This window comes from Camelina sativa, chromosome 18, assembly GCF_030686135.1.
Source record: "Camelina sativa cultivar CO46 ecotype springtype chromosome 18, ASM3068613v1".
In the NCBI taxonomy this organism is placed as follows: Eukaryota; Viridiplantae; Streptophyta; class Magnoliopsida; order Brassicales; family Brassicaceae; genus Camelina; species Camelina sativa.
Window position 1 is genome coordinate 13167479 of NC_141897.1, and position 22751 is coordinate 13190229.

Here is a 22751-nt window from a genome sequence, read left to right on the forward strand (position 1 = left end):
ATTTTGGACGGATACGTCTTTTAGTAATATACATTAGTAACATATAATAATAAGTTATATGACTCGCGATCGATGCGTTTATTTGCTAATGAATTTAGAAACCATAATTGATATTTGTCATTTGATCAATGATTTTACAATTCTTATAATTAAACAACATGCGCTAATTCGTTATATAGTTTTTAAATACATATTAGGAATCAAATGTTATTACTACAATATATGTACGTTCGTATTTGTTTTTGATGGAAATTAACAAAAACGTATATCATCATCTTAAATTTGTCTAAATTCAGAATTAAAAAGAAAAAGAAACAAGCGTTGAGTAAGAGAACCAAGCGACGACTCTCATGCACGCACGTCCCTAGATGGTGTGGACGTAACGGTGCACCTTAGCACAGAGGATTACTGTTTCCTCTTCCCCTCAGAAAACGGAAAAAAAAAAGTCGTCTTCTTCATCGTTCCCGCTCCCACGCCCACGCCTCTCCCTCGGATCTTCAATCTCTCTCTCTCTCTCTCTCTCTCTCAATCCCCACAAAAAAAAAAAAAACAAAGACTCAGTCTTAGTTTTTCAGACCTATCAAAACTTTCTCTACCTTCTAATTTTTTTTCAAAACTTTTGGGCTTCCCGAGCTATGAACCCAGTGCGTGTCCGTGTCCTTCGTCTCGACCCGACCCGCTGATTTAGCTTGATCGGAAGAAGAAGAAGAAGAAACCGCCGTGTGTGTTTCCTGGATCGTAATAATGGTAGCTCTCTTCGTCATGTTTATCTTCACGATCGCCGTGATCGTCGCACTCCTTTGGGCTTTCTTCAAGTATGTTCCATTTCACCCCACATCTTTTGCCTTTTTTTTGTACAATTCGTGTTTCCTAGATCGTGTTCATCGTTTGCTAGTTTCTGATTCTAACTCATAAACTGCTTTTGTGTAAATTGATTGTGTGAATTGTGTAACAATGAGATTAATTTAGTTGCCGTGTTACCAGTTTATGAATAGTGTCTCATTGGTTGTGTATTTGATTATGAATTTTCAAAATTGCTTTCATCTCTTGTGGAGGAACTTGTTTTTTTGAGTATATGAAACTGCGTTTGATCTTTTAGATTTATCTCTTATATATATAGGTCACTCCCTTGGATTCTCCAGCATTCTGCTGGAATAACTCTAAGCTTTCAATTTGATAGATGGAATTGCTTGAAGGATGTTTCATTGCATTTCAAGAAGGTTTGTATGGTCTTTACTTTGTAATAATATTTGAAGGTCCTCAAATCACGTTTTATATCTTTGTGATGATCTCTTTATCTCTTGTTTTAACTACTACAGGGTTCTATTGAATCTGTCTTCGTTGGAGAATTTAAGGCCAATCTAAGTCAATCTCTGGTTGAACTTTGTGCTACGGCTTTTATCCAGGATCCTAAAGTAATATTCTCTATATGTGACCTGAAAATAGTAACTAGAGCCTCCAACTCAAGTAAAGGTCCTCGCAAATCAAAGACTCGGAAACCGCGCTCTGGTGGCAAAGGAAAGTTGATGCTATTCGCTAATATTGGCAGATTCTTTTCAGTCTCCATGACAAATACGGTTGTGCAGGTAATTGCAGCCTGCTCTTATATCTATGAGAACACTCTTTTTGTCTTGTTCAGCTTCATGCTAATTCCATTTCATTATGTCTTGTTCAGCTTCATGCTAATTCCATTTCATTATGTCTTGTTGAGGTAGTTTTAATGAGAGCAGCATGAATGGTAGTGATGCTACTAGCTTCAGTTGTTAGTACCATAGAACAAAATTGTAGTGAAAGATTTACTTGCATTTATCTACATTAACTTTGATGAAATCGTATCTTACTGGCTATATAGATATAGAGTAGTAACATATTGACCACAAGCCAAGATATATACCCCATGATGAGGCGCTTTATGCTCAAATGACTGTTAGCTTTCTGTGCTTCTGTTAAGAACTATACTAACCATGTTTCTACTGTTTTTTCTTATTTCCTCTTGCCAAAATGCAGACACCTAAAGCTACAGCAGAAATCAAGGAGTTGGAGCTCGATATATCTAAAGACAGAGGGTCAGGGAATTTTTTCATCAAACTGTACCTATTGCCGATATTTGTACAGATTGGCGAACCACATGTTACTTCCACTCATTCACCTGATATGAACAGTGACATTAGCCTCAATAGGCAGACATCTTCCCAAAGAGCAGAGGGCTCTGCTTCTTCTTCTTCTTTGCATTGTGAAAAGCTCTCCCTCTCCTGCGAATTTGGTCACAATAGGTACCTTTTGCTTGACATATACATCCTATATTTAGCAGATTAACGTGTTTACTAATTGAGAAAGATGAAGTTCTTATACCTGAACTCATATAGTTACATACTCCTATGATTTCTTACCCCATTTGCATGTACATTTTAATCTTCATGGCTGCCATATTTTGATCTTCCTGAAGCAGACAATCTAGTCCAAGTATAAAAAATGTGGAAGTAGACCTAGCTGATGCTGTTCTTAACCTTAATGAGAAGCTGCTGTTGAAAAAAAAATCGTCGACAAGTGCTGCTTCCACAGGTGAAGCGATTGAATCAAGTTCTGGTCACACCACTTCAGAGAAGCCTCCAAAACAACCAATAAACTTTTTGGTTGCAAAGCATGCTTTAAAATTCCCTGAGAAGGTGAGTGACTTATTTTTAGCATGAGAAAACTGTAACTATCTTTCATTGATTATCTATATCACATATGCATGTCTTTTCACCACATGGGATTAAAGTGGCCCATTCAGTTTCTCCCATGTTTCATCACCTATCCATCACAGAATTGCTAAGATATCATATTTCTTTAAGCTACAATTAGCAACCATGTAAGATTAGTATTTGCTTGTACAATGAAAGGAGTTTATGCATATGCTGTACATCCAATTCATTAGCTGAAGTCTTACTCGTGCCTTTGACTTTATGTGGTAGGTTTTATTTGATTTTTCGAAGCTTGAAATCAGATTTGTGCATCAAGAACATGGTTTTTCTATCGCGAATAGCATAACAGGCTTTCAGTTGAGAAGTGCTAAAACTCGATCCGGTGAAGATGGCAGGGAAGAAACATGTCTTGATTTTGTCATGGAACTCCGGAAGATGCATGTATGTCACTAATAATCCAGTGAAATTTCGTTTTGATGTACCATCATCAATTTGCTGCCTTTAAATTTCTCTTCATCTCAGCTTTTCAGAGAATCTGATGTTTCTGTCTTGGAGATGACAAAATTTGGAGTTTTCTCCAAGGTGTATTGTCCAATACAGGTGAGTCCTCTGAATTAGAGCATAAGTCTTTTGGTGGTGCTTTCTTTTTGGTGTTTTGCATGTGCTTCGGTTGCTTTTACACTCGGAAATGGTTAGAAAATAGAGCTTATACGATGTGCGTATACTCCTTTTGGTTTTATAGTTTTATCTGTTTTGCACATATGCTGAAATTCTATCAGAAAGGCCTTCATGATTTAATGTATTACCTGATCTTGGTGTTTCTTTTAGGAATCTTTCCCTGTTAGAGCTGAGGTTGAGATTAAGCTGGCAAGTATACTTTGCAACATTATAATGACGAGATTTGAGCCGCTGTTGCGTTTGCACTTCTCTAAAAAGAAAAAGATGGTTCTCAAAGAGGAAACACCTAACATCGTAAAATCAGAAACTACTGGTCGTAAGGCTGTGGCTGTGGTATGGAAATGTGCCACCTCAGCCCCTGATGTGACGGTGGTGCTATACAATCCTGGCGGTTCTCCTATATACCAAGTAAGTAGAAGACGTATGTTAGTTGGTCCTAATATTGTTTCTTTCAGTTTGAAATATTATGATTCATGCAAAACGGTCTGGAATTAGCATCACAAGGTTTAGCAAGAAACCTTAACACTGACTTTACTTTCATGTTTTTTGCAGTGCGGCTTAGATTCATTTCAGGTCACTGCAGATAATATGTCACCTAGGGGAACAGTTGTACAGATGGAGCTAAATGAACTGAACTTATGCATGGTAGATGAACACCAGGGATGTTTGAAAGAAAGCCTCTTTGGTTTAGAGTCAACCCCAGGTTCTTTAATCAATATAAGAAAGGTCAGATCGGAAATGGGCAAGAAACCTGAGGTTGTTGATGGTAAACAAACATTGGTGGTTGACGTATCAGAAGTCAGCCTGCTATTTTCTTTCAGAAGTTTTGAAGCACTTGTAGTAAATGCAATGTCAATTCAGGCTGTCATCAAAAGTTTAACTGGTGCTAGCAATAAGAACAGACAGGAAAAAGTGGTACATAGATCGAAGCCATCGGGCAGAGGTACTCAACTCTTGAAGCTCAATGTTGAACGTTTCTCTTTGAATTTCGCTGGTGATTCAAGCCTGGACAATACAGTCATTGATGATCCTAAACGTGTCAATTATGGATCACAAGGTGGAAGAGTAATAATTAGTGTCTCAGCTGATGGCACACCTCGAACTGCCACTGTTTTCTCTACTTTGTCCAAGGAACATGAGAAGTTGAAGTACATAATTTCGTTTGAATTACTCAAATTCAGCTTTACTCTAAACAAGGAGAATCAGTCTACACAGGTAGAACTTGAAAAGGCAAAGTCGATCTACCAGGAATTTTTGGAGGAACCTCACCAAGTTTCCAGGGTGACACTTTGTGACATCCAAAACGCTAAGTTTGTACGTCGTATAGGTGGTGCTAAGGAAGTTTCAATCTGTTCTCTCTTCAGTGCCTCTAATATTGCCGTCAGATGGGAGCCTGATGTGCACATATCCATGGTCGAGCTCGGTCTGCGTTTGAAGTCCCTGATCTTAACTCAGAAACTTAAGCAACAAGGGAACGGAAACCCAGAAGATGCTTCCACTGTAACCGGTGATAGACAGAAGGAAGAACCAACTACAACCTCGAATTCTGATAAGAAAAAGAAGAAAGAATCTATATTTGCTGTTGATGTAGAGATGTTAAGCATAACTGCGGAGGCTGGAGATGGGGTGGAGGCTGAGGTGCAGATTCAGTCAATCTTCTCAGAGAATGTGGGTATCGGAGTACTGCTGGAAGGATTTATGCTTGGTTTCTGTGGATGTAGAATAGTCAAAAGTAGTCGGGTACAGATATCACGAATACCTAGCATGCCTTCCACTTCATCCAATGCGACACCAGGAACAGGAACCCCATGGGATTGGTTAGTTCAAGGAGTTGATATACATATATGCATGCCCTTCAGGCTACAGCTCCGTGCTATTGATGATGCCGTAGAAGAAATGCTGAGGGCTTTGAAGCTTGTAACCAACGCCAAAACCAAACTCATTTTGCCAAAAAAAAAGGAAAGCTCAGCACCTAAAAAACCTGGGTCGAAAAAATTTGGACGTGTAAGATTCGGCATTCGCAAGTTAATATTTGATATTGAGGAAGAACCTCTCCAGGGTTGGCTTGATGAGCATTATCATCTTATGAGGAAAGAAGCCTATGAGTTAGCCATAAGGTCGAAATTTCTTGACGAATTAATTTCCAGTGGAAACCAGGTTCCAAAAACTGGGGGAGATGAGTCAGACAGTACTGAGAAGAAATTTTCTTTCGAAGGAGAAGAAATTGACACGCAAGATCCTTCCATTATCCAGATGATGAATGAAAAATTATGTAAACAAGCGTTCAGTTCATACTACAAGTCCTGTCAAAGTTTAAGACCATCAGATGGTTCAGGTGCCTGTAAAGAAGGATTTCAGGCTGGATTTAAGATGAGCACTTCTAGGACATCTCTACTTTCTGTTTCTGTTACTGATTTGGATCTTAGTCTCACAGCTATTAGTGGTGGTGAAGCTGGGATGATAGAAATCGTTAAGAAGCTTGACCCTATAAGTGAAGAAAAAGACATTCCTTTTTCACGACTTTATGGAAGCAATCTTCGGTTAAACACTGGGACTCTTGCTGTTCAAATAAGAAACTACACATTTCCTCTTCTCTCAACAGCTTTGGGTAAATGCGAAGGCCTTCTTGTGTTGGCTCAGCAGGTAAGACTGCCCCTCTCTCTGTAGCAAATATCATTTCCCCTTTGGTTTCAAAAACCATCCTCCTTTTATTTCTTTGTGAGAAAGAGTTCCTAGAGGAAGTTTGACGTTTTGTGCATATGATGATGTTTCCTCGTTTATAAACCCAACTGTAAACGTGAAAAACCACCTTCTAAGCAGTTTAAAGAAGTGATAATCTAAGTATATATAGTAGCTCTGAGATCCCTGATGTGAAATAGAGTGGAGTACTAGCAATGACATTTATGGATACATATCCAGTTGTATTAGATATTAACGTTAGTAGATGGAAAATCTAAGCCACTATATCCTTAGATTATCACCTATATGGTTATGCATGAATTGTTATTTCAAATGAATGACAAATTTGTTCCCGCCTGCATCTTTTGTTCTTTTTCTGCTTGTTTCCCATTCGAAATCTTTGCCATTTTAGGTTCTTTGCTCATACTCCTAACATATTTGTTTCTCTTAATTTGACATAGGCAACAGCTTTTCAGCCCCAAGTAATCCATGACGTATACATCGGAAGATGGCGAAAGGTGCAGATGCTCCGTTCAGCCAGTGGAACAACACCCGCAATGAAAACATACCTGGATTTGCCTGTAAAATTTCAGAAGGGAGAGGTCTCCTTTGGAATTGGATATGAACCAGTACTTGCTGACATTAGTTATGCCTTCACTGTGGCTCTTCGTAGAGCTAATCTCAGTCTCAAGGGTCCTGGTCTTATTCCGCCTCCCAAAAAGGAGAAAAGTTTACCATGGTGGGATGAAATGAGAAATTACATCCATGGTAATATAACCTTGTCCTTTTCTGAGACAAAGTGGATTGTTCTTGCTACTCCAGACCCCTATGAAAAGCTTGACAAGCTTCAGATGACCTCTGCCTCCGTGGAAATCCAGCAATCAGATGGTCGCGTGCACTTCTCTGCTGAGGACATAAAAATTTTCTTTAGCAGTTTTGAAGGTTTGGCTAGACATTACCCGAACCCTCCGATTTGTCCATTAAGCTACCCTTTCCTTGAGGTTCCACGTTTCAGTGTTGAAGTCCGGATGGATTGGGAGTGCGAGTCTGGAAGTCCACTGAATCATTATCTGTTTGCCTTGCCTATTGAAGGAAAGGCTCGTGATAAAATTTATGATCCTTTCAGGTCTACTTCTCTCTCACTGCGCTGGGATTTCACTTTAAGACCTAAGCCATCAGTATCTGCAGTTGATCAAACAGTTGAAGTCGGATCCAAGTGTAAGCCTGAGAAATCTTCGTTTTCCCCACCTACAATAAACATTGGTGCTCATGATTTGGCATGGTTGATCAGATTCTGGAACATGAATTATCTTCCTCCTTACAAACTTCGCACATTTTCCCGGTGGCCTCGCTTCGGAGTTCCAAGAATCCCGAGATCAGGGAACTTGTCCCTAGACAGAGTGATGACAGAATATATGCTCCGCTTAGATGTTACACCTATATGTATCAAGCATATGACCCTGGATTCTAATAATCCTGCCAAAGGCTTGACATTTGATATGACCAAGCTGAAATATGAAATATGCTTCAGTCGTGGCAACCAAGAGTTTACTTTTGAATGCAAGCGTGAAACTCTTGATCCAGTGTATCAGGGGATAGACCTCCATCTGCCTAAAGCCTTTTTAAGAGGGGATCAGCATTGTTCAAAGCCAGTTCAGATGAGTCGAACAAGTTCACAATCTGGATCAACTGATAGAGTTACTTCTGATAGTGGGAATTCTATCGAGAAGCATCCTGACGATGGGTTTTTGTTTTCATCTGACTATTTCACAATCAGGAGGCAGGCCCCTAAGGCTGACCCTGAAAGACTGATGGTATGGAAAGAAGAAGGAAAAATTTATCGTGAAAAAGTAGATGCAGGAACTGCAACTGAAAGACGAAATGAACCTGAGGAGGATTCACATTCAGATCCGAGCGATGATGATGGATACAATGTCGTGATAGCGGACAATTGTCAGCGTATTTTTGTTTATGGACTCAAACTATTGTGGAACATAGAAAACAGAGATGCTGTTTTGTCTTTTGCTGGTGGACTTTCCAAAGCATTTCAAGCCCCCAAGCCTTCCCCTTCACGTCAGTATGCTCAGAGAAAGTTACTTGAGGGAAGCCAGAAGCATTCTGAATTAGAAGTTCCTCAAGATGATCCAGCTAAACAGCCTTCCACAGGAGATGTAAACCTCACTTCCCAATCTAAGGAGCCTGTGGAAGTTCATTCACCTTCATCAGAACCAATTAAAACAGAGAGCTTTGCATCTTTCCCACTTGGTAAGTCTTGCTGACTTACCTCTATTTGTCTGTTTGAAGCTACCATCTGTAGACTGTAGTATTCTATAGCTATGGAAGTTAAACCTTACTCTCTTTCTTTTTTCCTTTTTTTTTTTATCCTATGTCCTATGTTCGTTTTCTTAGTTAACAAGCAAATTATACTTTCCATACAATGTGTAGGCCTCACACTATTTATCTGTCTGATACAGGAGCCACAAAAACGGGAAATTCAAATGGTTCAGAGGAAGAAGGAACTCGGCATTTTATGGTGAACGTTGTTGAGCCACAATTAAATCTCCATTCAGAAGACATAAATGTAAGCATAGATCAAACTTGAGTCTTTACAACACTACTTCTGGTATGCCTTTTAAATCCGGAAGAATGCATGTCAACTTGAAGATTTGTCATTTAGTAAAGTATTACTACCTTGAAGTAACATTCTATTACTCTCATGTACAATTCTTTCAATTCCTGGACAGTCCTATCTTAAAAACAGAATATCTTGAAAAATACTAACTCTTAGGGTGATTCTGATAAAGTAGAATACTTACAGTTGAGCGGGTATACCGAATCTATGAAATGAGTTTATTGATCCAAAAAGCTTTACGGTTGAATTTTGAATCCGTAAATCTTTTCAGATCCCTTGCAGTGTTTTTTAATTGTCATCATTATTTACATTATCTCTTCATCAACCAGGGTAGGTTTTTGCTCGCTGCTGCCAGTGGCCGTGTTTTAGCACGATCATTTCATCAAGTGGTTCATGTTGCTTATGACATGATTGAGAAGGCAGCTCAAAATGAAAATGATCACAATCCTCCTGAAAATGGCACTGACATGACATGGACACGCATGGAAGTGTCCATGATGTTGGAGCATGTTCAAGCTCATGTGGCACCGACAGATGTCGATCCAGGAGCTGGGGTGCAATGGCTCCCAAAGATTAGAAAAAGGTCCCCAAAGGCAAAGCGTACTGGCGCACTGCTTGAAAGGGTTTTTATGCCGTGCGATATGTACTTTCAATACACCAGGCACAAAGGTGTGACTCCCGACCTGAAGGTAAAACCTTTTTTAGTGAAAAACTACGATATTTGTAGTCTTTTCTCCTTTTGGAATGATTTTTAACCATCAGCGTAAAGGCATTATGTTCAAAAGACTGGAAAGTGCGATTCAAACAGAAGGTGCATTAAGTTCAACAGAGCCTCTGTAGTTCACCAAAAACTTATTTGTAGTTCTCTTTATACACAAAAGTAGGACTGAAGAGCATGTCTACAATCTTTCATACACTAATGTATAATGTTCCTCTCACATACATCCCAACTATGCACTTCTCTTGGACGCAGCATTATTTGTGTATCACTACTCTTTTGTAACATTGTTTGAATGACTTATATTACCATTATATGCTGCAGGTGAAGCCACTGAAAGAGCTTACTTTCAATTCTCGTAATATTACAGCATCGATGACATCACGTCAGTTTCAAGTTATGTCGGATGTTTTGTCTAATCTTCTGCTTGCAAGGTTACCAAAGTAAGTGTATAGCTGCGTGAAAGTTACAAATATTCCTGAATTTTCTACAATAGTAAATTCAACTTTTTATGTAGTTGAAATGTAGCCCCTGACTATATCTTATTACCTGCAAATGCATATGAAAATTCAGGGCTCGTAACGACAGTTTAAAACTTTCTGGTGAAGAAGATGATGAAGTTGAAGAGGAAATTGATGAGGTAGTTCCTGATGGCATTGAGGAGGTGGAACTTGCGAAAGTTGAACTTGAACAGAAAGAGAGGGGTAGGATGTCGCTTCTTGATGACATTAGAAAATTGACGCAGAGTGAAAGTAACTCAGGAAACATAAATCTCGAAAAGGAAAGCGATTTCTGGATGATCACTGGTGGGAGGCCAGTATTGGTGAGAAAATAGTTCTATAAGAAATAAAGAAAAATTTTGTCTGTATCAAATGATATCTGGTAAACTAAGTATCTCATATGCAGGTGGAGGGACTGAGGAAAGCGTATACCAGTGTGCAACAATCTAGGAAGACAGCATATACAGCACTGCGGACTTCTGTGAAGAATGCTGCGGAGTTAAGGTTGTTGGAAAAGGATAAGTACAAGAGACCATCCTCTGCCATGCGTATTTCCTTACAAATCAGCAAAGTCATCTGGTCTATGGTTTTAGATGGAAAAACATTCGCTGAGGTTGAAATAGACAATATGGTAAGCGAATATATTAATATACCTTGGGGATGGCTGGTCGAGCGTGTTGTTCATTCATTACTCCATATAACTAAACTATAAGATCTTACTGGATCTTTAGAAACAACTAATCATTGAACATAATTTTTCTTCAGTTTACTGTTGTTACTTTTCAGCCTTGGCTGCTCTATTTCGAGCCAAATCTGTTCTCTAACATATTGGCAAGAAAATCCCTAATATGTTTCACACTGCTTGCAGATTTATGATTTTAACAGGGACTACAGAGATGTTGGGATTGCCCAATTCACAACCAGATATGTTGTCCTGCGGAACTGTCTGCCTAATGCCAAGTGTGATACTGTTCTATCAGCTTGGAATCCTCCTCCGGAATGGGGCAAGTGAGTTCCTTTCTTTTAAAACTAGCGCAAGTAATTTTAATCTACTTATTTCCTTTATATATCCGTTCACAGGATTCTTTCAGTCTTTGCTCTCATTTTTCACATTCGGCTAAAACTAGCTATGCATATTTTTTTTCATTTTACTCAGCTTTGGAGACTTGTAGATAAATCGTGAATGGCGAATTTGTAACTTTTGATATTCGTCGAAATTCACTGTGTTGTATACATTGGATGCAGGAAAGTGATGTTACAGGTAGATGCAAGGCAAGGAATCCCAAAAGACGGACAGGCTCCTTATGAACTGTTCCAGGCAAGTCGTTGTTCGTCATATATGTTCTAATGACACTAATAATATGAGGACTAAAAGTCAAGAAGCGTGAGCTTTGAAAAGTTGTTCAGCAAGTTAGAAGTTTAGTAAGCACTAAGATTTTCTGGCTAAAGCATTGTTTTTAAGTTACCAGCTCGGCAGAATTAACCGTTCATAAATGGTTTAGTGTGATAAAAAAATTAATATAGGAGATGCATAATGTGGTAATCATCCTTTATATTGTTTGATTTTAGGGTTGAGAGTCAAAAACCTCTAGTTAATCATAGTCTTCTTTGGTGAATAAAGAAGAGTGTTTTTTCTACTAGGGAAATTCGAACCAAGGTTTCTTTGGTGGATTCAAGCTTTTTTCATTGCAGTCCATTATCACCAGCTTGCGTATTACAACTAGTGAGTATATACTCTATTAACTCAAATGGATCTCCTGTGTTTGCTTGGCAGGTCGAAATCTATCCTCTAAAAATCCATTTGACAGAAACAATGTACACAATGATGTGGGAGTATATCTTTCCAGGAGAGGAGCAACATTCACAGAGAAGGGAGGTTTGTTATTAATCCATTTTACTTCTTTAGCTAATGGAATATAGCTTTCCTGCTAAAGAGTTATGATCATGCTCGTATTTTGTCTCCCAGGAAGTTTGGAAAGTGTCGACAACCTCAGGTTCAAAGCGAGTCAGGAAGGGTTCATTTGCTGAAGCGGCAGCGTTGCTCTCTACATCTGATTTAAGCCAGGTGAATTTTGCTTTTTGTTATTCTTACATTCATATCATTTCTACAAATCTTCGTAACTATGTTCTTGAAATGATTTCAGGGGTCAAAGAATCAAAACCTAAAGTCAAGCACGATTCGTGGTTCAGGGAGAGAACTGAGAAGAACATCCTCTTTTGACAGATCATGGGAGGAGACTGTGGCAGAATCTGTAGCTACTGAGCTTGTTCTATCCAATATGAAGGATTCGAAAACTTCCAAGGCTGGCCGTTCAGTTCATGAAGAAAAGAAGGGGGAAAAGTCATTGGAAGACAAGAAATCTAGGCCCCAAAAGATAATGCAATTCCAAACCATCAAGATTAGTCAGGTTTGTCACTTGATTAACTTATCTAAGCAAAAGGTCCATGGTTTACCAAGAAAAAATAAATTTAATCGTCGTAATATGGTTCTTGGCTAGGTGGAATTGTTGATCACTTACGAAGGCTCAAGATTTGTAGTGAACGATATGAAGCTGTTGATGGACACATTTCATCGTGTTGAATTCAGCGGCACATGGAGGAGACTCTTCTCTCGAGTAAAGAAGCACATTATATGGGGAGTGCTCAAGTCGGTAACCGGAATGCAAGTAAGATCATTTTTACACCAGCAATAAATGCAAAAGGGTTTATGCGTCCCTTGATTAAACAAAACTCATGTCATTTGATGGTCTTTGTAGATGAAGAAATTCAAAGACAAAACTCATGTTCCAAAAGAGGAGATTGGTTTGAGAGACAAAGACGAGTCTGGGAGATCAGATCAGGATTCAGGGGCATGGGAGAAGCGCCCTGGCGAAAATGCAGGTGACGGATTTGTCACATCTATTAGAGGTATTTTCAATACTCAAAGGCGAAAGGCCAAGAAATTTGTGCTTCGCACAATGAGAGGCGAAACAGAAGACAACTTCCCAGGGGAATGGAGTGACAACGAATCAGACTTCTCCCCCTTTGCAAGACAATTGACGATTACTAAAGCTAAGAAACTCATTAGGCGTCACTCTAAGAAGTTCCAAAATCAAAACACTACTAAAGGTGTTGTTTTACTGTGAAATCTCATTAGTTGTTTGTCAAGTTATGTGAGTTGCAAACCAAATTAAAAGAAAGAACTCTCTATCTGTTGTGTTGCAGGTTCTAAGATGCCTCAACAACTCTCGCCTACTCTGTCTCCTCCTAAGGAAGATGATGACCATTACGATAGTGACTCTTCCAGTGGATCGTCAGCTTACGAAGAGTTTCTTGACCAGAATCAGATTTAAGATAGTAGAATTCAAATTTTTTTGTTTCCTATAAATTTTGTAAAGAGTTGCACATTATTATTATACCATCACGTTTACACTCTTTAAAGATAGCTTACACGTCCATTGTACGAGCTTAGTGTTGATAAGACTGGTTTATGACGGATGACTGGACATGGAAGAAGAAGGTTTTGTTTGGGAAATATACATTTTCGGCTTATGATCCATCATCAGTCATGTATGTACTGAATCTAGCAAGTGTCAAGTATCAAGTATCAAACTGATACATAATCATAGGTACAAATAAGAAACGCTTCAAACCCATCTCTAGCCCCATAACTTATTTATTTATTTCCTTCCACAAAGCTGTGCTCCGTCCGATGAAGCTGCCTCATAGTTACAAATGGAATCACATTCCTGATGTCCTTCTAACTAATCAAAGCTAGAAGGTATATCAAAGTCTGTATCAGATGGATTAGCCAGATTCACAAGAGGTTCCTGCATCCCCCAAAACTATATTATTATGATGCTACTTGGAACATGGGCTATCAAGGGGAACTTCAATCCATAATTCCAAGAATCTACATAGGCAGAACAAATATTAACTTTACTTGTTTAGAAAAATTATCTTACTTGATCATCATCATCGGCCGATGAGGACAGCATTCCAACAGGTAAATAACTGGCCATATCTTCATCTGCTTCTTGCAGACCCTGTCCAAAAAAGAAGATGTCCAATAAAAAAGTATGTGCATGCCTTTGAAAGGGAAAACAATTAATGATGAATACCTTAACATCGGGATTGCCATCGGTATCAAGTGGAAACTCTTGTATTGCTTTAGTAGGATCTACTGAAACTCCCTGCAAGCTGAGCTCTCAGTATTATGAAAGTATAAAGGTTTTGTAAGGAATAGTGTAGAAAATGACAAGGCGGCATACATTTTTATCCTGCTTGCTAGAGTCTTCTGTGTAGAGTGGTTTGATATCTATTTGGGTCTCCTGTAAATATTTATTAAGGATAACTAATCAGACCAATAGCAATACCGAAAAAAAAGTCCCACACTAATCTTGTGACATGAACCAAAAACACAGAATGTCTTACATACAGGTTCAATCTGAGACACAGAAAGATTTCTGGCTCCTTTGCTGAGATCTCTCAACGTTCCCTGGATATTCAAAACAACCAGATCGCAGTGAGAAGACACAAATACACAATAAATCAAAATTCACTAGAACGGCTTATAATGTTCAAAAAAGAAACGAGTAGAGCTATGTTGAAGAGAAGGAAATGCGACATGTAAATCACAAGGTCTTCGATTAAGACAACGGTTTGACATGAAGAAGGTAAGAAACGGATGAATAATCAAGTCAGTACGCAAACAAGCTGATTCCAACTTATAAATAGAAAGTGAAAGATCATATTAAGCCACCTCTCCCTTAATAAGAACCTAACCAACTATAGATATGGAAGATTTCTTCTCTTTTGGGGAAGACACTAAATTTGGTTAATAAAGCTGTTAAATGCTGATCACATCAGCATCAATGGCGTGTTTATATATTGTGTGCACTGACAAAAAAAACAGCAACCATCGAGACTCAAGTAAGAAAAATGGGAGGGTAGAGAGAAAAAAAAAAAAAGGGAGATGACCTTGTTGGCCCACATAAGACCACAAGCATTACACAAAGTCCTCGGTCCAGCTGGCCCTCGGCGCATTGCAGGAGTATTACTTTCATCAACCCCACAGTGCTCACATCTCCTCGTGCTACATGATTTTTGCCAATAAAGAAAGCAGCAAGTAATCCATCAACGAGTAACTTAAAACCCTTGTTCTAAATAAAACTGGAAACTGTTAAAAATCCACAACTCACGCAGTTTCAGAGTGCAATGTGCCATCTTGAAGGCCACCCTGGGTAGCTTCCCAGTTCGAACCATCTCTAACGGAAACAAACTGTCCATTATTACGGTGCATCCTGAATTACAAAATAGCCTTTAGCATCAATCCAGTAGGCAAATAAACTTGTCCATCAATTCTCCAAAACCAAAGTTTGCGGGTAAACATTAGAAGAGTATAAGAAAAGCAGCCAAATTCACACCTAGATTAAGTTAACAAGAAACTTGATGTACCTCTGCGCAACTTCTTTTCTCACAGTATATCTAATTTTCTTGTCAAAACATCTTTCCTTACGCTTCTCACGGAACCTAACTAGAGAAGCTAGTCGTCTTGACAGATTTGACCGCCTGGGATTATCACCTACACCCTGAAGATCATATGAACCTACTAAAACATCCAGAAAATCGAAAACTTTTAGCTTCGAAGCCCTGATACATTACCCTGCTATTCTCAAATGGAAGTTTAAGTGTTGGAACAGGAGTAGGTATATCACGCCCTCCCAATAGCAAGAGAACAGTTTTCACCTGAATCACCACAAAGCATAAAAAGAGTGTTGTATTATCGCAAGGGAAACTCAAACCTCAGTGAAACAGTCTCAAACAACAGTGACTAAACCAGGCTTCCAGAACAACAACAACCTACAAGATTCATTCACCTAATAAACACATCAATTCCTCTTTCAACAATTCAGCAGCCATTGAACAAAACTTGCTCCTACATTCCAAATGCAGAAACTATAGCTCTCAACATTCCCCATGTACACTAGTCCAAATACAGAAACAGAATGACATAAAAAACACACACATAAAAGAGAAGAAGAAGAAGAAGAAGAAGAAACGAACCTTGTCAGGTGTGACAGCAGGAAAGACAAAGACCTCTCCTTCAAAGGAGAGAGTGAGCTCACTGGTTCTTGAGGGTTTCGTTGAAACACCTTCTGAGCCAATTTGCTCTGCCGCATAAACATCATCCACCAAATCATCATTTTCACATCCTTCGTCATCAACCTCAAGTATCTCTGGATTCGTCGCAGCCTTCATTAAACGAACTTTTCAATAAATTCCCCCAAACCCTAAAACCCTTTCTCAGCCCCCAAATTTTGGGTAGAAGAAGCTCCACAAATGGAAACTAATTTGGATAAAGATTAAAATTGCTAAAGCCCCTTTGTCTTTTGTCCTTTGTCTTTTGTTTTTTGGATACCCCAATTTGGAAACTTTTTTTTTTTTTTGTTTTCTTATTCCTTCCACAAACTCTCAAAACAAATAAAATTGAAAAACTATTTCAAAATTAACTCTTTTTAAATCATAAATAAGTAACTTTATTCATTCTTTTAAAATTATTGTCATTATTGTTGATAAAAAAAAATTATATGTATTGTCATTATCTTAATGAAAAGTTAAAGTCTTATGTCATTATAAAAAAAACTAAATACAATATTTTTCTTAAGCTTTAGCTTGGATCTCTTAGCAACAAACATGTTTGGATCTTTTGTTGAACATTTTTTTTTGTTTACATATTAAAATAGAGATATTTGTTTGTCTAGAATATAACTTCAATAGTATGTAGCATGTAGTAAAACCTAAGCTGCATGGAATCCGAAACGGGTACGCGGAAGCGGAAGCGTTTGGAAGCGGCGAAGCGAAATTTTTTGAAAAAATAGGAAGCGGGTACTTGTTGGAAGCGTATTTATAGAAAATACTAAAAATTATATATATATATATAAAGAAAATACCAAAAGTAGAATCATAGTATTTACATTATAAACAACATTTCAATACATAATCATATAAATATTACAAAAATTACAACTCATTTGAATATAAAATTATGCAACAAGTCACTGGTCGAGACCGTCTTCATCATTCTCGTCTTCATCATTCTCGTCTTCATCAACTCTACCAAACACAACTGCCTCTAACTCTGGTTCATCAAGAGAAAGATCTGCAAACTCAAGTCTCCCTAGATTAATCTCATCCAAAGAATCAAATTGATCACCTCCTACATCCCACATATGATTCGGACCTTCTTTATAACCAGAACTCTTTCTTGATAAAAGACGAAGATTAGTATGCACAAATACCAAATCTTCAGCTCTTTGTGGAACAATTTTGTTTCTTGTTGCAGAGTGTATAAATTTGTAAGTACTCCAATTTCTTTCGCAACATGAGGATGAAGAGGGTTGTCCAAGCAACTTAAACGCTAAGGTTTGGAGTGTTGGTGCTGAAGAACCATGAACTGCCCACCATCTCAAAGGTTCTAGAATAAACTTATCATGAATAGCATCGACACTACCAAAATCTTCCAAACATAAAGAGAAATTAGAATATTCAACATTAACCTCTCTTCTTTCATCTGTGTTTGGAAAATACTTCATGATGCAGTTCTTTCTTTCTCTAGTAATCTCCAAATCTTGATGTGGAGCTTTTTTATTGTTCTCATCTCCAAGCCACTCTGAACTATAATACCTGCAGCCAACAAAAGTATGATATTTAAATATACAATAAGCCACAAAGAAAGCAATGATCCATCATAAAGTGAGTAAGTGACACACGTACGTTTATATATATATAATAGACTTTGATCACGTTAGTGCATGCATGTAGACAAGAATTAGTATAACTAAAAGTTACGTACCTGGGGTTTAGAGAGTGTGCCATACAATGAAGAGGAGTGTTGTTTTTGCTCCATCGAGATGTCAAAACAGAACGAATAGCATTCCAAAAAACAGAATCATCATCAAGTTGTTTTCTTTCTTTTTTAAAAATAGCCTTCTTCACATCTTGAATCATACTATCCCACCATTCATAGACTAGATGAAGGGAAGGTTTATCAGTATTAGCAGCTCTAATAACACTATAGATAGGCAAAGTAAAAGATAAAGCATATTCAAGATCATCCCAAAATATCTCATTTAATATTATTTGCTTCACTGTAGATGCTCTATCCACACCATCTTCTTTATAATCATCCCATTTAGGACTGATTACCATTTGTTGTAAACCAGTTTTTATTTTTTTGAATCGTTTCAACATTACAACTGTGGAGGCAAACCTATAAAGACAAAATTAATGATCTAATTAGACTTTATATTAAAGAATATAAATAATATTTAACTCAGGTGGAACATTACAAACCTCGTAGAAGCTATCGTAAGGAGCTTAAGGTCACAATGTTTGGTGAACATTACAAGCCTCATTCCATGATTCATAATGAAATTCTTGATCCAAGTCACATCTTCACTTATAGACTTTATCCAAGAACAAGCTTCATATACATCTTCATTGTTTCTTGTGGCCATTGATGGTGAACAAATGTTTTTCAAAGCAAGGTTCAATGTATGTACCACACATGGTGTCCAAAAGATAGTAGGAAATTTGGCTGAAATAAGTGAACCAGCTTTTACACAGTTTGAAGCATTATCGGTGACTACCTGGACCACATTCTCATGCCCCACCTCTTTTATGCATTCTATGATCAGTTCTGCAATCATCTCACCAGTTTTTGTTTCACCTTGACTATTGATCGCCCTTAACATCATTGGACCACTCTCATTTGCAGCAATCAAATTAAATATTGGCCTTCTTTGTGGATCTGACCAACCATCACTACATATACTAACTCCTTTTTGTTTCCATGTGTTCTTCAAAGGCTGCAAATGCATATCAATGTTCTTTCTTTCTTTTTGAAGAAGTGTCGTTCTTAGTGCATTATACCCAGGTGGAACATATCCTGGAATTTGTGATGCACGCACATATGAGTTGCGGTAGTGAGGATTTCTCGCAACGTTGAAAGACAAACCACCCGTGTAGAACATTCTAGCTACCTCACCATCACATTGTTCCCTAGCTTCATTCTTAAATGCTTTATCTAAAAGACCCATTCCCTTTCTCCTCTTAGGATCAGACTCACTTGTATCAGGAACTTTATAGCTCATGTCATAATCAAGAGAAGAACTAGAAGGGTTCCTCGATGATGAAGGTAATGGGACTGATTTAGGAGCTGCACGTTTTATCCTCTCCTTGCATTCATCAACTAGTTTTTTCATGTGAGCTCTTTGTTGAGGAGTAACCTTCAAGCATCCTTTAATTCCTTTAATTCCTTCTTGTAACAAATGACTCAAAACTCTACTATGAGATCCCACATACAAAATATTGCAAAAAAATGCATTGAAACCTCCATGACCCTCCTCCAGCCAGCTTCTCAATTCTTTTCACATAGATCCACAAAGGTGCTTTGTCATCTACTACAATATTTGGAGAATTTTGAGACATGGTGTCGTTATATTTCTGGAGAAAAAAAAAATGTCAACTACTAATCATATCATAAATGTTAATCTATAACTGAAAGTGAAAAACTGAAAACAGAAAGAAAGCAGAGTACAACAAAGAAAACAGAACACAACAAAGAAAACAGAGCACAACAATTAAACAATATGTACGAACCATCATCACAATTAATACAAGAAAAACAAACAAAAACAAGATATGATTAGATTAGTATTCAGAAAAAATAGCTTTTAATTTACCTTTGTCTCTTCTAGTTGGTGATTTGAGAAAGAAAATTCAGAGGTTTAGATTAAGAGTTACGAACTTAGAGACTTTTCAGTTTACAGCTTCTTATCTAGGTTTTACTTTTAACCTAGTAGCTTTTAACATAGAAAAAATAATAAATCTTGTAATCAATTTCAACTTTTACGTTTAAGTGGGTTAAGCTGAACTTGGGCCACAAAAACTATAAGCCCAATAGCTAGTGATTTTTCATCTTCTCTGACACAATACTATCAAACGATTCCGATCAACTCCAGTGACGATTCCAGTTCTGAAACGTCAATTCCACCACGCTTCTAAACGCCTCACTTCTGGAATCGCGATTCCTTGACGATTCCGAGCGATTCCCGGCGCTTCCGATTCCGCTTCCGCTTCGGGAACGCGAAACGTCGCTCTTCTCGCGATTCCGTGCAGCGTAGAGTAAAACCATGTTACAATAGTGATTCATGGTGTAATTTGTGATTGCAAGATAGTGTTAATATTTCATGTCTATGTAGATCTTCAAAACATATTGAGCATTCATTGTCCTTTTACCACTTCTACATCATGTTTTCTTGTAGTATTTGGATTGTGATCTTCGATTTCGAAAAAACAGTAGGTAATTGGGGGCTGTCCGCTCCAAATGAGAGAATATATGCTTTTATAAATTTGTTAAATTATTGATTAATCACACATGAAATTGTTTCTTCGATGTCTCAGAAAATTTGGATCGAAACCACAACTTAAAATTGTATAATGTGTACCATTTGGTTGTAGTATGTGGCAATCAAAGAAAGTGATTGTGCAGCTGATGCTGCTTTTTTGTCAGTGTTGTCGTTTGATTTTAAGCAGGAGTTTGTTGTGTGGTTGAATTGCTTGCATATAATCCATTTGGGTTTTGTTGCTAAAATAAGATTTGATTTTCTGAGTAATTTGTTTTTTTTTTTCATCATTTACTTTCAGTATCTATATATACATTTTCCAAATACATTTAGCAAATAAATCTCGAACTTGCCACCTATTTACAAGACTGCCATTGTATTAAATTTCACCTAATCATTTTTTTTTTTTTGGCAAACTAAAATTTCATATAAACATTTACTGAAGAATCATAAACAAATTAGGATTTTATTTTAACAATATCTTCCCCTATTCAGATTTCCTAAAGTATCGCCAATGACACAATTACCATTAAACTCTTCTTTTATCTAAAGGACGCCGAGATTTCTGATCTCCTTGATTTGCAAATATTTTTACCCTCCAACATATCTTCAAAATCAAAACAAAGAAACAGCATTTACAACCAAAATATAACATATTCCACAAATATTCTATCAAACCAAATTTGTAGTTATAATATCTCTAATTATTCGCTGACTCTAATATTTTATCTCCTAAAACTGATTTCATTTACTCGCCCTAATCATTGTCCTATAAACATGTAACATTGCCAACCCGACTATCATAAGCAATTTTAAACCCATACAATACTCACAAGAAACCGTAAACACTTTCCCCATGGCGTCAAAGTACTAGTGAATCTCTTGAGTTGGTTGTCTCAGATTCTCTGGTAAGAACAATTTCACTAATTCTTTTGCTAATGAAACACATCCACATATTCTCTCGCGGTTCAACTAATGCATCATTTATATCTACACATTGTAGGGGAAAAAAATTCATGCATCAGTTAGGAAGGAATTGGCTACCAAGTACGTGAATAAGCTCCATGTTGGTAACCGGGTTTTCATTGAGACTTTCGGACTTAGCTACGCAACTGGTCAGTTCAGTCCAACTACCCATCTGTACAAGATGACCTTCATCAACAGAACTTTGGTTTTGCACAGTGATCCTGTATCTGATTCTACCTTCCTGTCATTGTCAAAGTTCCAACAGATCCAAAGTGGGGAACTTAATCCCCATATTTTGGTTGGTAAGTATATATAGATTTAGATTTCATTTGAACACTCCAGTAAACATGATTTACTAACCATATAATCATTTTTCAGATGTTACTGGCCAAATTGTCAGCGTTGGTGACTTGGAGAATCTGGAAGCCAACAATAAGCCAAATACAAAGCTTAATTTCGAGTTTAACGATGAAACGTAATTATGTCTTCAAAAATTGGTTTTATATATTGATACCTATACTATCTATAGATAAATATATTATCTAATACATATACTTCTTCTATTGTATAGAGATGAGAGAATGACATGTACCTTATGGGGTTCCTTCGCCGAGAGGGTTTTCAGATCATGCCAACATTCTGATGGAAGCATCATCATTTGTGTTCTCCGCATCAACATGTTTTGTGATGATAAAATCCTATCGTCATATCCTTTGGTGATCAGATTTTACTACGTCTAATGGTGGATAATTAACCGAATTTTTCTTTTCACTTAGAGGGACCTCTCATGTTAGCATATGATCCAGAAACTACTGACTCGATTACTCCATCGTCCAAGCGTGTTTATCCAAACAATGGAAGTGCTTTTGATCAATCCTCAACTTCGAAGAAGCTGTGTATTGAACCAATAGACTTAGAAAAGTCTAATCCAGAGTTTGGACCTGTAGGTGTTCTTTCAATATCTGAGGGGAAAGACGACAAACATGAGGGTGGAAAAAAAAAAAAGGGTATTGATCAAGGATGTGCTAGGAACAACTCAAAGATAGAGGGAAATGATAAAATCGCAGGAGTTAAGGTCAAGGTTGAAAAGAATTAGTGATTCACGGCAGTTCTATTTGTTTCCATTCAAGTTTTTGTTTTAAATTTTCATTCTTTCCCATGCTGAAACTTTCATCGTTTGCAGTTTTTGTTTTAGCTTGGTTAGCCCCAAAATAAGTGCTGATTTGTAGCAGTTTTATGATTCAATTACTTCAATAAAAAGCATGGTTTTAAATATAAGATTTCCAAATATATTCTTTTTATATAGTTATGGAACATAACTAATTTCTTTTCAACTCCTTATTTAATTAGTTTCTGAATACCACTAATTTCTCCTTAATTAGTAGTTGTAATTGATAACGACTTTCTATATCCACTAAACAAGAAAATTATTTTCACATTCTATCGATAAGGAGAAATTTTAGAAGAGAGAATATGATTCAAGAAAACAAACCTATTGGTATCACT

The 22751-nt window shown here is 37.4% G+C and overlaps 3 protein-coding genes across 6 annotated transcripts; 1 reads left to right on the forward strand and 2 right to left on the reverse strand.

Moving 5' to 3' along the window:
* Window positions 1-457: 457 nt before the first annotated feature.
* On the forward strand, window positions 458-13405 carry LOC104763299 (protein KINKY POLLEN). Of its 2 annotated transcripts, none has more exons than XM_087499474.1 (23): window positions 458-815; window positions 1121-1220; window positions 1320-1586; window positions 2008-2273; window positions 2450-2666; window positions 2955-3125; window positions 3207-3284; window positions 3513-3770; window positions 3915-6005; window positions 6503-8306; window positions 8516-8622; window positions 9003-9362; window positions 9716-9834; window positions 9965-10214; window positions 10298-10522; window positions 10760-10899; window positions 11137-11209; window positions 11666-11767; window positions 11858-11956; window positions 12036-12299; window positions 12390-12557; window positions 12648-12999; window positions 13096-13405. In XM_087499474.1, the coding sequence occupies exons 1-23, from the start codon at window positions 745-747 to the stop codon at window positions 13221-13223; spliced, it is 7710 nt and encodes a 2569-aa protein (XP_087355600.1). In that variant the 5' UTR covers window positions 458-744; the 3' UTR covers window positions 13224-13405. The 2 variants fall into 2 exon arrangements, with proteins under 2 accessions (XP_087355600.1, XP_087355599.1); XM_087499473.1 differs by having other exon boundaries at window positions 481-815; window positions 2447-2666.
* On the reverse strand, window positions 13392-16351 carry LOC104760949 (GATA transcription factor 24). Of its 3 annotated transcripts, none has more exons than XR_015589008.1 (10): window positions 15937-16271; window positions 15535-15618; window positions 15328-15461; window positions 15072-15173; window positions 14851-14965; window positions 14305-14368; window positions 14142-14201; window positions 13992-14063; window positions 13836-13916; window positions 13392-13700 (listed from the first exon to the last, which is right to left on the reverse strand). XR_015589008.1 is itself a non-coding variant. In XM_010483947.3 (10 exons), exons 1-10 carry the CDS (start codon window positions 16129-16131, stop codon window positions 13635-13637), a joined length of 969 nt encoding a protein of 322 aa, XP_010482249.1. In that variant the 5' UTR covers window positions 16132-16351; the 3' UTR covers window positions 13392-13634. The 3 variants fall into 3 exon arrangements, 2 of the variants coding, with proteins under 2 accessions (XP_010482249.1, XP_087355601.1); XM_010483947.3 differs by having other exon boundaries at window positions 14309-14368; window positions 15937-16351; XM_087499475.1 differs by having other exon boundaries at window positions 14309-14368; window positions 15328-15454; window positions 15937-16257.
* A 577-nt stretch (window positions 16352-16928) lies between these two features.
* Window positions 16929-19362, reverse strand: LOC104778558 (uncharacterized). Its single transcript, XM_087497815.1, has 3 exons — window positions 18226-19362; window positions 17726-18142; window positions 16929-17556 (listed from the first exon to the last, which is right to left on the reverse strand). Exons 1-3 carry the CDS (start codon window positions 19134-19136, stop codon window positions 16929-16931), a joined length of 1956 nt encoding a protein of 651 aa, XP_087353941.1. The 5' UTR covers window positions 19137-19362.
* Between the last annotated feature and the right edge of the window lie 3389 nt (window positions 19363-22751).

Coding starts and splice junctions, on each gene's coding strand:
- LOC104763299 (XM_087499473.1), top strand. CDS start 745: ATGGTAGCTCTCTTCGTCATGTTTATCTTCACGATCGCCGTGATCGTC. Junction 10,900..11,136: donor CCTCCTCCGGAATGGGGCAA/GTGAGTTCCTTT, acceptor CATTGGATGCAG/GAAAGTGATGTTACAGGTAG. Junction 13,000..13,095: donor AAATCAAAACACTACTAAAG/GTGTTGTTTTAC, acceptor GTTGTGTTGCAG/GTTCTAAGATGCCTCAACAA.
- LOC104760949 (XM_010483947.3), bottom strand. CDS start 16,131: ATGAAGGCTGCGACGAATCCAGAGATACTTGAGGTTGATGACGAAGGA. Junction 14,369..14,850: donor GTCTTATGTGGGCCAACAAG/GTCATCTCCCTT, acceptor TTGAATATCCAG/GGAACGTTGAGAGATCTCAG. Junction 14,202..14,308: donor CTGTGTCTCAGATTGAACCT/GTATGTAAGACA, acceptor AAATATTTACAG/GAGACCCAAATAGATATCAA.
- LOC104778558 (XM_087497815.1), bottom strand. CDS start 19,136: ATGAAAAAACTAGTTGATGAATGCAAGGAGAGGATAAAACGTGCAGCT. Junction 18,143..18,225: donor CTTACGATAGCTTCTACGAG/GTTTGTAATGTT, acceptor TTGTCTTTATAG/GTTTGCCTCCACAGTTGTAA. Junction 17,557..17,725: donor GCACACTCTCTAAACCCCAG/GTACGTAACTTT, acceptor TGTTGGCTGCAG/GTATTATAGTTCAGAGTGGC.